Source organism: Lonchura striata, chromosome 1 (genome assembly GCF_046129695.1).
Source record: "Lonchura striata isolate bLonStr1 chromosome 1, bLonStr1.mat, whole genome shotgun sequence".
In the NCBI taxonomy this organism is placed as follows: Eukaryota; Metazoa; Chordata; class Aves; order Passeriformes; family Estrildidae; genus Lonchura; species Lonchura striata.
In genome coordinates this window covers 25,251,267-25,266,764 of record NC_134603.1, presented here as the reverse complement: position 1 = coordinate 25,266,764, position 15,498 = coordinate 25,251,267, and the positions used below count along the sequence as shown (strand labels likewise).

Below are 15,498 nucleotides of genomic sequence, written 5' to 3'. Positions count from 1 at the left end.
AGTTTGGAATGAAATTCTTCAATTGTCAAAGTAGAATTCTGTTGAGAAAAAAAAATCTGCCTTGGTGATAAAATAATGAAAACACTTAGCAAGAGAAACAGTAACTGAAGAACCCTGAAATTGCTAAACAACTTGATATTGGTGAGAGAATTAAGAAAAGCATGCTGCATATTAAATGATTACCTTATTAAAATACACAAAGGAAAGCATGAGCATCTCAGATATTCAGCGCCTGTTTCTTAGAGTACAGTTTAAGCTCTCAAGTGTAAAGTATGCAAAGGCTTTTATATTTCAATCATCAGTTAAAGCTGCTTTTTAAACTTTTTTTTCATTTCACATTTTTCTACTGTTTTCTTTTTAAAGAGGACTGTTTACTATGTTCTAGGCTATGTAAGAAAGTCATTACTTTAGAGATGAAGTCATAATCATAAATTCCACATGCTGGCAGGGTTGACCAAGGGAATTGCATATATGGATTTTCCCAAGGAAACAAATCCTATTTTGCTCCTAAGACCTCAAATGAAGTTAGAAATTAACTGTAAATAACAGTGGGAAAACAGTTTTTATATGAAAATCAGTGGAATGTGGATGTTCCCAAAGCCACCTTCAGCTTCTTTACTTGTTCCCCCATCCACAGAGAACCATGTGACAAGCAAAACCCCATTAAACACTTATTTTGCATATGGAAACAAATGGAGAGCAAGAGTTACAAATGTTATACTGCCTACATTAAACTTCCCTTTGACACAGACCCAAGTGAAGGAACATCCACTGCTGTCAGGTAGGGCTTGTGAAGATACAAGCAAAGATTGTGAAGTCACCCTTCAGCCTTAGTGCTAAACAGTGCTGTCAGTCTCTGCTCCAAATGAAATCAACGGCAACTGCAGCTGCTCAGAACAGATGTAAATTACAGCACCACAATAGCATCTTCCCCAGTACATCCAATTATTGCTGAAGGAAATACATGGGAGACAACAATGTCTGGCAGAGAGAGGACTTGGAGTAAAAAGAACCCAGGGCTGGATTTCACTGTTTGCATGTGAGGGCAGCCCAAGTTGACAGATGTAGGTAAGAAAGAGCTGGATTCATTACGCCATACCATCAAATAGAGATAACCTTATCAATAAAGTGACTTAAGTAGCATCAGTGCCTTGTTGGGTTCATAATTGTTTGGTTCGATGATACTGAGAAAGGGTTTTGCACTGCATAACTCCAGTCCAAACATACTCAGCTCACCCTCTTAACAATTGACACTATATACACAGGGCTCTCTTTCCCCATCCAACTAAACTAGGCAAGTCAAACCATATTTTACTACATTACAGGCTTCTAGGTATGTCTACATTAGGGGTACTGCCAGTATAGAATGAAAACTTTCTCACATCATTACACCATAACAATATACTGGAAAAAATAGTCAAGGCTATACCTAGTAGGGAATAGCTGACACTTGTGGGAAGCTAGTCAGGCTACTCATGTTAGCTCTGTCAGCAGGAGCTGGAGCTTCACTCTTGCATGTTTGATACCCCTAAAGTACAATGAATGCAGCGCATGTGACCCAACCACTCATTTATAAAATAAACACATCAAGCAAGGAAGAGGGAAAAGAATAGAAAAAATACTTGCTTACCACAAGTCCTAGCACAAGGGTACGCACTCTCTCCCCAATCTCTGGTGAAATGTCATTGCCAAACTGCTGTAAGGTTGTAAGAAATCTCTTCAGTTTGCTGAGCTGCCTAGCTCCACAAGCTGGCGGTAACTGCTGGTTAGCCAGAGAAGAGGAAGAGGAAGAGGATGGCCCATTGCTAAAGCCATTAGGAGGAGATGGAGCTCCATTTAGTGCTGTTGGTGAATGGCTAGTGCCATTGGTTACTGAAAGAAAAAGAGACAGAGGATAAAATAAAGACTGGGGTTGGGGAAGAGATAGAGAGAAAAAGGAGACAGAGGGGAAAATCCATCAGCTTATGTTTTCTGCACTTGACCTCAGAATTAATTAAGTTGAACAATCAAAGATAATTAGCCTTTAGACAGAGTGACAGTCTGCAGTTTATATCTATTTCCCAGTAGCTGGTGATGAATGTTGTAAGGATTGGAAATAACAGCAGCTGCCTCTCACAGAGCCCCTTCAAAATGCTCCTGGACCTGAAAAGCACCATTTGAACACCAGCCTTTTTTCAGAGGATTTTAAAAAGAGAGAGAGGAAAATGGAGAGATAAAAAGCATGAGTGCATGTATGATTGAAGACCAAAAAAAAAAAAAAAATTGCTCTTTGAGGTATAAAAAAACATGCAGACATATTTCATGAAGCCTCAGTTTATCTCTGAATATTTTTACTTGTGTTTTGTACACACAACTGACAGCTGTGTTTATAAAGCAGGACTTTCACGTTTTAACCTTACACCACCCAATGAGAAGGTTAATTTTTCCAATACAGATTCCCTAGCTGCTAACATATGGAGTACACAAAGTTGTCTGTGCAGGTACAAATGCTGCCAATGCTCTGTGTCCTGAAGCCTTGCAGCAAGGGCAGCAAGCTAAACATCAGAAGACTTCCCAGAGATCATGAGCAAATCTCCCTGCTTTCACATGCCTTATCTCTAAAAAGGATAAGAAAGCATTTCCCTCTTGTTGCAAGGTTGCTTTGAGAATAACTATCTGAAGTACTAAGCATTCAAAATTTGTGGCAATGAGATGCATGCAGACATACTGAAGACAACAGAGAGTTTTTGGCAGTGATTTCAGTTTGAATCTTATCCACACACTAGAAGAGAAAAAAGAATCAAACTGAGGACATCCTCTTCCACTCAGGTTAGTTGGAACAGCAATACTCAAAACATATGCCGTTGAGGTTGAATCTGATTTGCTAAAATGACAGCAAACAGCAAGAAAAAGGATGGCTCCCCTAGAAATACATGTGTACTAGTGCACTGGAAGGTGTGGGCACACAGCATGTGACTGTACCCAGCAACAGCTGCGCTCAATGGGCCACAGCCCTGGAAAAATTTTCTGATTTTTTTTTTTTTTTAATCACTCAGAACCCATTCAAAAAATCATCAAAAATCAGGAACTTGTCTACAGTCAAAAATGCATAGGAGTATCCATTTAACTTGTTTCCTATTTAAAAGCACAACCAGGACAAGCTAGCAACTTTAAATACTCCCAATGTTTCTCAATGACCAGCCTCTCTGAAGCCAAATATCCCATTCTCATCTCATTTTCTTCATGGATTGTCCTTATCTTTAACCAGGAAGTCCTTTTCTAGGGTGGACACCTACTACTAGCTATAAATCACTACCTATTACTATATTTAAATCACTGCCACAAACCTTCAAAGGAGTTTTTGTTGCCCTAGTCACTGCCTTCCAGAGGAATTACAGAAAAAGCTATGTGAATTGTTATCTAGCCTCTGCTTGTGTTTTCTCCTAGTTTTTGATTCCTTATTCTGGCTGCATGGGCTAGTGAGAACAAGGATTGGAAAATGCAGAAATAGAAAGAAGCTGGCTTCAGTAAGTTCAGCTCCCCATGAAGCTCCAGGCCATGCTCTGAGTGCTGCACTGGGGTGGGGTATCTGAGTAAACAAATACGTTGTGATTGCAAGGAGCTCACATAGCCAAAAGTCATCCTACCAGGAACTTAGAAAATGAGGACTGGGGAGAATAGCAACATGTCCTGCTGATCTACCCTGACACCAGCCAACAACACTGTCACCCATAAGGGACTGCTCTAGGCAGAGGGTGCTGGGGCTGATCAAGAAAGCAGAGAACTGTGGAGTTCATCACCTAGCATAGATACACAGAGAAGAAACACTGATAAAGATTCCTCCCACAACAAAAGAAATAATGAAATAGTCCCATGATTTCAGTGCTTTCCTTATAATATCTGAATTTGCCAATTGGCAAAGTTGTGTGTAATTTCTAAAACAAAACCATGTTGCTAATCCAAAAGAATTTAGCATTTAAAATTTCAAACTACAACACGTCAAGAATTTTTAATCATCTAAACCAAAGAAAACAAAGATATTCTAGACCAGAAAACAAGTCAGATCTTTCTGGCCTACAAGCATTCCCGCTGTAGTAATAATAAATGCAACAGACACACTGATAAAAGTGACTGTTTACAGTCAAGCTGGAACAACTAAGGCCAAATTCCAAAATCTGACAGGGTAAAAAGCAAATAAAATCAGGGTTTTTAAGACTTTTAGTCTTCAAATAAGGAGCCCCAAAATTCAAGCTGTGATTCACACACCTTCCAAAGTGCTGAACTCAATCAAATAAACAAACATCCAGAAGCCTTGCGAGGAATGTAAGTGTGATTAAAGAACATTGTCGTATTCCTTTTATGATGGCCAAAGATCATCCTGAACTGATGGCAGGGCATCACACTGGAAAGCTTAATGTGCAAGAACCTGATCTTGCAAAAACCTAGAAACAATTTAACTTCAGACTAAAAGAGCTCCAGTGTGAAGCTCTGGATGATTCAGGTGCTGGAGTTAAGCAACACAGACAAATCTTTGCAGGATCAGGGTCACTGGGTTAAATGTGAGTTTATATGAATAGCTGGCACAAACCCTCCTCACTGTTTAAGTTCAACATAAATTGTCAGGACAGAGTTCCCTGGGATAAGTAGTACAAAGGCCTCCAGCTGGCCTTCTGCATAGAGGTGAATTTTAAATAAGGCATTTAACAGAGAGAAAAGGACTAAACAGACTTAGGCAAGACAAATAGAAGATGCAGCCTTCATTCTGTTTAGGCATATGTATTCTACTATTCTAAAAATGTTTTATTTAAAACGTGAAATGTAAACACATTCTCATGTTTATACTATTACAAGGCAGTATAAAAGAGACCAAAAAAATTGCAGCTAAATCTTAGTATGAGAAATGTGGCTCATTGCATGGCTGTGAAAAGAATAGTCCAGACAATGTGCCAGATTCAAATCTCAGTTATGCTGATATGAATGCAGCATACATCAAGACTAGTAAAGTTTGTTACATGTTTACACCAATAAGCTGAGACAGAGATGCAGCTCTAAGTGATTTAGAGAAGTTGTAACAGACTAGAAACCTCTAGATAAAAATTATGAAAGGACTCTAATTTTGGTTTTATATCAATATTAACTAGACATTATATACCACTGAAATCAGAATTCTTCACTGAAACATAAGCAGAAGGAAGATTAGTATTTTTTCATTATGAATTATCTCCACTATAAAAACTAAAAACAAACAAACAAACTCCCTGAAGTTTTTATACTAAAGGGAATGGGATCATTTAAATAACATAATGACATGTAAGAGAAGAAGGTCTTCTGTCCTTCTCACAAGAGGGCTAACCTGACCATTAAGTACATGGGAAGCCAGTGCTCACTGTTCTTCGACACTGTGAGCCAGTGATCAGTGAAATACTAACACAACTCTCAGCTGAATGTCTTAATACCTTAAAGATGCATTAATCTACTGTGAGCTTTGTTTTGTTTAATTACTTTATCCCAATACAATCAAATGGTATTCCTGCTACTTCATGCACATTTCCCTTCACCTATTTTGGTTTCTGACATAGAATACAAAGAAGATGGAAGAAAAGGAAGAAAATAAGACTAATTACACGTTGTGGGCGTAAATGAACTGGTTCTTGGAGCTCCTTGGGTAGTGGGAGGAGGTGGCATGGTTGGAGGCGTCAGCCTGGATTGTGTCTTCACATCCACAGGTGAGTCTGGCATTGTGGAATGCTTCTCAGTGCGATCTGCAACACACACCACAGGAACACACCGGTTTATTTCCCCAAGCACACCCCCTCTGACAAAAACTTAAAAGCTAATACAAGAATTGAGCCATTTCAGCATCTGCTGTGAAAGATTACACCTGATTATCTACTCCAGCGTGCTCTTCCCAAATTGCATCATCTAGACCTTACTTAAGAAGGTGCAACACAGATGGTAAGACCTCATTTGTAGCAGTGCTGCATTATCTTTTGTTTTTATTTATAGCATGTGCAGATGCTACCTCCTAAGCAATCCTAGAGCTGCAATAATGCCACCTCCCTTCAAGGCTCTCATGTTAGCCAGGAGGAAAAAACAGATGAAGGAACAGGAAGATAATAAATCCCCTTATGACATCTCCTCCAAAACTAAAACCTGAAGCTCTTTAGTACAGGTGAGATATTGGGTTGAATACTGGTTGAAAAAAGCTCTCTTCATGTCTTTTCTTTGTATCACCTGCTGCCCTCTCCATTGGTTCTCTTTGTAATCTTATGTTCAACTTATGCTAAATACACACACCCTCTGGATCACTGTACCACAGTGCCTGTGGTTATTCTCATATTCACCAGAAAAATAAACACAACATGCCAAAATGGCATGTCAATCATCTCATATGCACACAATTATTTTCAAATAAGCATGTAAGTTTTCACCATCACATATTAAGAACAACTTTCAATGCTCAAAACCTGCAAGATAAGCAGGAACATACCTCCCTAGGAAAACAAAACAAACATAAGGCAAAAACAGGAAAAAACTTAACACTTCTCTTGCAACTGAAGATCTAAATATACAACACATATGATACAAAAGCTACAGAAGTGCACTCTTTTTCCCAACATCTTTTTGAATGACACTACCTTAAGCTGTCTTTTTTAAACCATCCAAGCCCATATGTTTCATTTATTAAGTATGGGCAAAACACAGGAAAATTTACCAGCTAAAGGCAAAATTAAGGCTTTCTCACTCATGCCAGGAGTTTAGCAAGCCATCTTGAAAAGAGATGAGTACAATGATGTTTAGCTTGAATGGGAATAAGTCAAATTCTTCAGTCCCTTCTTTGGGGAGTAGGAGCTATTTATACACAGCCCAAAAGAAGTCTTCCTGAGCTCCACAAAACTATTCTGTAAAGCAAGTAAGTGTTGCTGCTAATGGGCAAGCACGTAAGTCTGTGGTTTTAATTAAAAACATGTCACATTCTATAAATTCTGTCACTTCACTTTGTGACACAATTCCTTGTTCTTACTAACAACATACAAATTTCAATGTAATAATATCTGAAATTTGCTCTGAGAGACAATAACAGAAATTGAATGCAATGCACACATTTAACAAAGAACAGGTATGTTTAAAAGAGCCTCAAAACACTTAATTATCAGAAAACTTAAATATGAGAGAGTTAAAAACAAAGGGGGGGGGGAAGGGAAAAAATCAAAACGGCCCCTATACCCTCCAAAAATTAACAACACATAACAGATACCAATCTTTCTCTGTCTGAAATTGGAGAAACTGAGGAAGTAAGTAGTAAGTCCCAGAGGTGCAGCATGTCAGGGAGTGCAATTATAAAAGCCATCTTCAACCTTTGTTGAAATGCCTACAGGCAATGTTTCAGCTCTCAGGGAAAGGGAGTAATTTCATATAGAATTTAGAGACAAGTTTGGGGAAGATGAGCAGTGAAACAAACCCAGAATAGAATGAGGGGAATAAAGATACAGTTTTATAGGATCTGTAGTGTTGATCTAAGGTTAGTAAACCTCAGCTGTGAAGAGTAACAACAATGATTACCTTCTAAATATTAAGGTTGTTACACAGGTAAGTGAAGTATGATTTGTAAATCAAGAAACAGTAAATTATTACATGCTGGAAAACAAAAACAGTTTTCTAAAATTCTCTCTATATTTCCTTTCTGTATCAGTATACTAAACCAGTTAAATCTCTATCTTCAATAAGCCATCAATTTATTATAAAGAACTATGAAAACTCATCTTGAAATGTTAATTACTTCCTTAATAGCTGAATTCATCTTGCACTCACCTCAACCAACCTCAGCAACAAGGGAATAAATAGCTTTCAGCTCATGTTGCAACAGAGGGAAAGAGGCACAGCAGTGAGCCCAAGCCCTCCTAAATAAAGGCAAATATTTCTCCCATGCCAAGAAAGGAGAGAGAAAGGGAGGCTTGCCAGAGCTGGTGGGGAGATAACAGTGGGAACTGCTGGTCCATCTGGTTTTCATTCTGCTAACACTCACATTGAACTGTTAAGGAAGGCAGTCCAGGTACACAGATTTGAAGCATGTGGGAGCGCAGACACAGGCACAGAGGAGATGGAGGTGGATGGAAGAAGGAGTGAGAGAAATCGAGCTCCTCTAACAGACTGCTGCTCGCTGCAAGCAGGCACAGCCTGTATCCTCCAATTCAGCTGGTGATAACTAAAGCGATCCTGAGCTGTAACCAACTGCACGGCTCCTGCTCCCTCCCTTCCCTTCACTGCATTGCAAAGTTCAGGTTTGATCAGAAACCCGCTCAGATCAGAGTGGGGAGACTTTCCCACAAAGCTGGCAATGTTTTGCTACTGACGTTGAACATGGTAGTGGGAAAAGAGTGTGCTGGTTTTGCCCTCGAATTTCAGGTTACTCTCTATCACGATCCAAATGGTTTTTACTACCTCCAACAGTTTGCCACCCAGTCTGAAGATTGCTGAACGTAGCCACACACCCCTGTACTTCTCATCTAAATCTACTAACATTAGGTTTGATTTTCTTAATTACCTTTCTTTGGACCTCTTAGATGTAAACACAAACAAGATTTACATTACCACTTACCTTTTCGTTACCTCTCTCTCCCTTCCAAAGCCCTAAACTCTACTCTCCTACCGCATGAATGCAGGCAGGCAGATTTCTCTCTGTCTGTTACTATACTAGTCCTGCCTTCTTTCAGGAGATATTAAGGCTCCTTTCAAGCACACCCCAAAACATCTCTTGCCAGAGTACAAGGTCGTTTTGTCAGAACAGAGATTCTCCATGGGGCAAGGACAAAGGGCTTTTGAAGAAGTACAATGCAAAATACAAAGCTTTTCCACGTGCTTGAAAGACACCATCACACCATCCAGGAGAACAGCCTTTACAACTCTCCATTCCACCCTCTTTAATAACAAAACCCCCGTGGGAGCCATTCTGCTCTTACTGCTACTATTTCACCTGTTCCTTACCTTTTCATACAGCTCCCTGAACTCTGAAGGACTGATGGGACTGAGAGCACCTGTCTACAGCACCCACCACTGTCCCACCACCCACAGCTCCGGAGAACCTCAGCAGCTCTAAGACACATCACTCAGGGGATGAAGTGGTCATGGAGAGCCACAAATCAGAGCCACCACTGATAAAAGCATTAACAGTTCTTGTGATCTGATCTTAATAAAGCTCTTGGGGTCTGACAACTGACAACTCTAGCTTCTATAATTCGTTATTTATTTTTTATTAATTAAAAAAATAAGCCTAACAACCAACACTTTTTACTGCAATGGCTGACAAATAGCCTGATGATATGGAAGCTAAAGACATAATGATACTTAAGTCATATTCACAAGCAAATTTCTTTTGAGACATGATATTTCACGAGGCTTTTAATGTATGGACATTCTTCATACTAACTCTCAGTGGATATTCTGCTATTCATACATTCAGAGGTAATGAGGATTTGGTAGGGGAAGAAAGAATCCCTCAAGAGGAAAAACTCTGATTTTAACATATCAAAACCTGCCTGGGTAGGATTTCACATACATGTGCTCCAGTTTTACAATACAGAGACATATACATTGAGTTTTGCCTGAAATTCAGAAGAACTTTCACCATGTCTTAAAATACCTCAATTACTTGAATTCAAATACATGTTTATGCTCTTGAGTCAAACCAAGCTCCCCACTTGCAAAGTTAGTTCTGGTTATCTTTTTCTTCAGATGGACCTTGACATTTCAAATAATAACCCTGAATTAAGAAAGATGCACCAGAAAGTTTCATACAGGCAGCATTTCATGCATCCCATTTAGAAGCATAGCCTGTATGTACAGAGGGAGTAAATTCTTTCAGGTGCAACAATTTCTTCCACTGAATCCTTTTAAACAATGACAGACCTGTGCTCCTTAGCCCAGTTCAGATCAAATGGGACTGAAACCAGAGGTCCTCCAAACTGGAAGGAAAAGGAGACATCTGCAACTCATTCTGTAGTGTTCACTGCAATCAGTTCAGGATGGAGAAAGATGGTGAAATAATGGTCTAGTCCTAATCCATACACACAACCCTCTGGAGCAGCAAGAGACTTAGAATAAATTTAGAAAACATGTTTCAAGTATGCAGAGATCTATTGCATTTGCTTTGGATTATATTTTTTATTTAAAAACAAACCCAAGTAAAACATTTTGAAATACACATTCTTGAATCTCCTTTACAGCATAGAGTGAAGAACTGTGATTTAACCACAGAAGTATTTTGCTTCATTTAAAATTAAATAATGTTGTAAAACCAACTTTAAATTATGATATTTCTTCTGTGGATTTCTTGGTTCATAGAACTATACTGTTCTTGCTGTTCATTCAGTTTTTATGGTAGAGGTGTTTTTTTTATCACTATATTTAGCTTTTAGGTGAACACTGATATTTACTGTAAGCACAGTTAGCTTCTGAACCAAACAAGGAAGAGACAAAGCATGCAGGAGCTGGGGCAAAAAGAGATGTGCCTGCATTCAAACTGAGTTACTTTACTTCCTGTACCCTACAAGATTTAGTCCATTTTTAAAACAAGGCGGTCTTTCATAAATGGCAACATTTCAGCTCACATGGCACACGTCCAAGTCTAACGCATCAAGGAAAGCTGATGTATGGAACAAAATATGGAATATATAAATACTTTACTGATACCATTTCAATAGCCAATTCAATGTCAACCATTTCTAGGAGTGGTGTGTTTTCAATTTCCTTTTTTAAATGAAAAAAATTGTGGTATAATACGCTGTGGCATTTATTTTACTTTTAGTTAGTGCAAACAGTTCCAGATGTACACTCAGGCATGAAAGATTCTTAAAAGATGCTTTATATTGATTGTACAGTACTTTCTACTTTTGTGCCAACATTCAAAAAATAAAAATAAAACTTCCTAAATTAAAAGAGTCCATTGTCTTGTTTCTTTTAGACTCACAAAAAGAGCAAGCCCCACATATGACAGAAGGGATTAGAACCTGCCTCCACCACCCAAGTTACAGGAATCAAGACCTAAATCTGAAGGATTTAATAATGATTGTTTCTTAGACACCTTGGACTAATTTCCATTATTTTGAGAGGGTTGGCAGGGAATTTGCAAGCAGGTAACCACAGACTGTGAGTCGCAGTGGAGATGAACCTGAAGTCAGACAACCACAAGTCCAACCGCAGAGGACAAATTCCACAGCTCTTCCATCCATAACACTATCATGTTTCAGCCAGTAAGAACTTCTCCTTCAGATGTGGCCAAGCCACACAGCACCATTAGAAATAGGCAGTGTTTGTGGAGACCCACAACTCCTGAGCCTCAAACCTGCTGCTACACCAAGCAGGACAATATTACAAGATAGCCTTGGTTGAAAAGAACCCATCTGAGAATAAGAATGCATGGCATAAGCCTGACATATCTGGTAAATCCCACCCACTCCATGCACTGGACCCCTGGGGAAACCTGCAAGTCATTCAATGCAGCCATAAAACATGACATGTGAACAACACCACTGCAAACCCTCTCCCTGCCAAGCATGCCTGGGATTTGTTTGAGACTGGTACAGTCTTCATTCCATTCCCCTCTTGGCCCTTTTGATTTCTTGGTAAATAAATAAGGACCTAAACATACTGGATGTTTTTGTGCTATACACAACAATCTCAAGCAGGCATAATACAGACATAACTTTCTCTTAGCACCAGATGCAGTCATGTTATTGGCTTAGAAAGGCAACATCACTGGATTTCCAGTTCCCCAGTAAAGAACTTTTACTTCCAGGTGATTTTCAGGAATGCAGTATCAGAGATCTACTCAGACTCTGTCTTTTGTCACAGAACATTACCTCTCCAAGATTTATCCACCAGGAATCAGAATCTATGTGAAGTGACTGATGGATATGAACAGCAAAGTTTACAGATGACATAACATTTCAATGCTTCTTTAGCATGCTGGGTATGACGCTCACATATTGAAGATGACCCTTTTGCAAGAGCAATATCGCAATTTTGCTGCAGTCTTATCTTCATTCTCCTCTGCTCAGATAGTTGAACAATTCATATCACCAGCTATTCTTCAGAATAAATGAAAGCACATTCAATTTACCCATTTATGCTCATTTAATATGCAATAGCTAGCAGAAATTCTGTATCCTGGGAGTTCACTGAAGTTATCTGAGGCCAAGTTACAAGAGTTTTCTTCAGCTGTGCTAAAATAAGCCTTTAGCATAATACAATCTACTGTCTCCCAAAAGCTGAAAGGGATTTTTGTGCTACTGTCTCCCAGCTTTGGTAGACCTTGTGGATGATATAAAGCAGGTAAATAACTAAAATGCTTTATGTCATGTCCTTGTCCACAATGGTACCTTGACTGGTCTTGACAATCATAACAATGAACCACAAATGCAGAAGCATTATCTTTAATTTCTGTTCTCTATGGTGAGAGGTTGTGACTGGCAAAAAGACTTGATCCCATACTCATGGCTTAGCAGCTGAAGGCCAAATAATTGCGCATATTATAAAATAAGTAATGCTGAGTTCAATCTCAGAATTAAGACAATAATGTCATGGCTTGCTTTGCTTGAACATATTATTTTTTCCTGAAAGAAATAAACTTGCCTTACCATATAATTTCCTTTTTAAGGGAGGGGGGAAGTGGGGGGGGAATAGAATAATAAACTTTTCCCACTCATTTAACAATCTGACATGTTTTGACAGTTTCAAAACTATCATAAATTCACTTTCAGTTATTTAATAAAAACTGGCTCATGTCAGAATTGCACCTTTTTTTCAATGCCTCTTTCCTCCTTCACCCTTTCTGGCTTTGTGAATTTTACTGTGTATAATTGCTTGGATGCAGGAATGCAGGGAAGAAGAACACATTCTAAATCTAGATGATTTAATGATTTATGAAATACTTAGTGAGAACAGATAAGCAAAATAAGGGCCAAACTGTGGCAGCTGCCCTTAGTTTCCATAAACCCCCAGAAAACAAAGTCTACAAGTTCCTTTGTCATGGATGAATACACAACACTTGGCCTGTAATGAAGCTGAAGACAATGTGGATTTCTTCTAAATATCCCACCAAACATCATGAAAATTCCTCTATATATGAACTAATGCAGTTAATAAGCAACAGTCCCATAGCCACTATTGAAATACTATTTTCCCATTTACATTTTTTCCTAGATCTTTTGTTTTTGTTGACAAGCTATCCAACTAAGAACTGTGTGTTTTGAGTGGTTCTCTTGTGTTTCACGTCACAGGAAGTATTACTGCTATTCCAAACCCAGCTCACTGAACACTGAGGCTCTAGTGAAGTGACAAAGTGTCACTCTCTGCCTCTGGCATGAAGAACTGAAGAACAGCCAGAGCAAGCACTGGCCAAACTCACACTCCAGCATCCCTGACAAGCTACAGAGGTGACCACTCCTCTACATTAGCAATCAATCCCTTTCCTATACAGGAAATCTTCATGCTTTCAGTACTTTCAGTACTGAAAGTACTTTCAGGAGTACTTTCCTAAAATCTCCCTGACCACTAACTCATTTCCTTTCTGCACCAGCATCCCTGGAAGGCCTAGCCTTGTCAGGACTATACACTATTTGACAAACTACAGATGAAGGCAGACTGATATCTAAGAAATACAAATGCCAATTGAATCTAATTGGTATTGTTTGCGTGCTCTTATATACTCAAACCACACACAGCACAGATCCTTCCCACCAGAGCCAAGATTTTTCTCTCACATCAACTGAAATTTCATAATTTGGTCTCCAGAAGTATATTTATGTTTTTAATCCAAAGATTGTCCAATCCTACATTAACAGTAAATAACAGAATCATGGGAAGACTTGGACTGGAAAGGGACCTTAAAGATCATTCCCTTCCAGCCCCCCTTGCATCAACAAGGACACCTTTCACTAAACCAGGTTGCTCAGAGCCTCATCCAACCTGCCCTTGAACACTTCCATGGATAAGGTGCCCACAGATTCTCTGGGCAACCTGTTCCAGTGCCTTATCATCCTCATAGTAAAGAACTTTTCCCTAATAACCAGTCTAAACATACTCTCAGCTTGAAACCACAAGCTTGTTTGTTACACAATCCTAAAAGTCTGAAGCAAAATAATTATGAACTTCTTTATTTTTAATGCACTTATACAAAGTGTAAAGGATAGCTGTACTCATTTTAGAAAAGTCCTAAGAGAATACTAACACCGTATTTCATTAGACTGAGCTGGAACTGAAGTCTCTAATATAGACTCCATAAAATAATCTAAAGCAACTTATTTAAATTCAGGAAAGTTTAGGCAATAAACTCCTCTGCCAAAAATCAAAAGAAGTTACTACACCTGTAATTTTAAGAGGCATTGCTTATATTTGTATAGCATGCCAGAAGTCCTTTAGGCTCAAAAATAATCAAATATGTGTGTAGGAGGTGATATTTTTCATGGTTATACTGTGAAAAGATGACACAGAGACTATCAAGAAGGTTAATGGATATACTTTTAGCTTTGCTTGATTTTAAAATGTGGAATTTGTCATGGACAAAGTCAAGATCCTGTAAGGTGCAGAGTGGTGGTAGCCAGCCTGGGATAGGCTGCTCCCCATCTTGTAGATCAAGGTCCCAAATCCCTACTCTATAAGACTGCACCATTTTACCCATCCAAAAACCCAGTTCCTCCAAGTGATATTTCAAACAAGTGAAAAGTCTGTTCCATTAGACCAGATGTGCAGGTCTGGGGAGCAAGACCATACCCCTAATATTGAAAGCAGAGGCAGCCAAACTCCCTTTCTACCAAATACCAGAACAGTCTGAGCTCTGCTTATTCCTGCCATCTAACACAGACAGCTAAATTAGCAGAATAAATGTCCCATATAATCACTAAAGAGTTAGAGTCTCTAATTTTTTAATATCTATGGCTGCTAAATCAGGCATAAACATTCCCATATAGATCTGGGTTCTTTGCCTCATGAGAACCAGAACATTCAGACTGCTCTCACAGTGTGGCTGCTGCTGTACACAACAATTGGTGGTCCTCAGTTACCAGGCATAATAACTCCTTGGCTTCTATTCAGCCACTCAAGACAGGTATATGAAAATATATAATGAAGCATATTTCCCCCAGAAACCCTTGTTCAGGTGCTGACACTGTTAGTTACTTACTGCCACTACCAGAAAGACAAAAGTGGAACTATAGGCTTTCCTTATCTCAGTGTTATACACTGACCATCTTCAATAATGTAATTTATTATACTCATCAGTACTTTGGCATTTGTATAAATACACACTTTGGAAAAACTATAATTTCATATAATCAGCTGATGCCATTAAAGATATCCTTTATTTACATGACTCACTGTCTAGACAGAGTGTGAGAAAATACTCATTATTATTTACAAGTCAGCCCCTCCTCAGTGCCACATGTCACACCAAATGTCTTTTATTTGGGCACTGGATTACACCTTAATAAAGCAGTGGAGAGGTGAGAAAGGGGAAAGAGAGCT

At 38.9% G+C, this 15,498-nt stretch overlaps 1 protein-coding gene across 6 annotated transcripts in view; it reads right to left on the bottom strand.

Annotated features, from left to right (window-relative positions):
- RUNX1T1 (RUNX1 partner transcriptional co-repressor 1) overlaps window positions 1-15,498 on the bottom strand; it is a 114,726-nt gene that overhangs the window by 45,274 nt on the left and 53,954 nt on the right. For all 6 annotated transcript variants that reach the window (XM_021543195.3, XM_021543196.3, XM_077782939.1 and 3 more), the window contains 3 exons: window positions 5,604-5,741; window positions 1,631-1,872; window positions 1-38 (listed from right to left, as the gene is read on the bottom strand). The exon at window positions 1-38 is cut by the window's left edge and continues 52 nt beyond it. In XM_021543195.3, coding sequence (XP_021398870.1) covers window positions 1-38; window positions 1,631-1,872; window positions 5,604-5,741 — 418 coding nt within the window. The remainder of the gene's footprint in view (window positions 39-1,630; window positions 1,873-5,603; window positions 5,742-15,498) is intronic.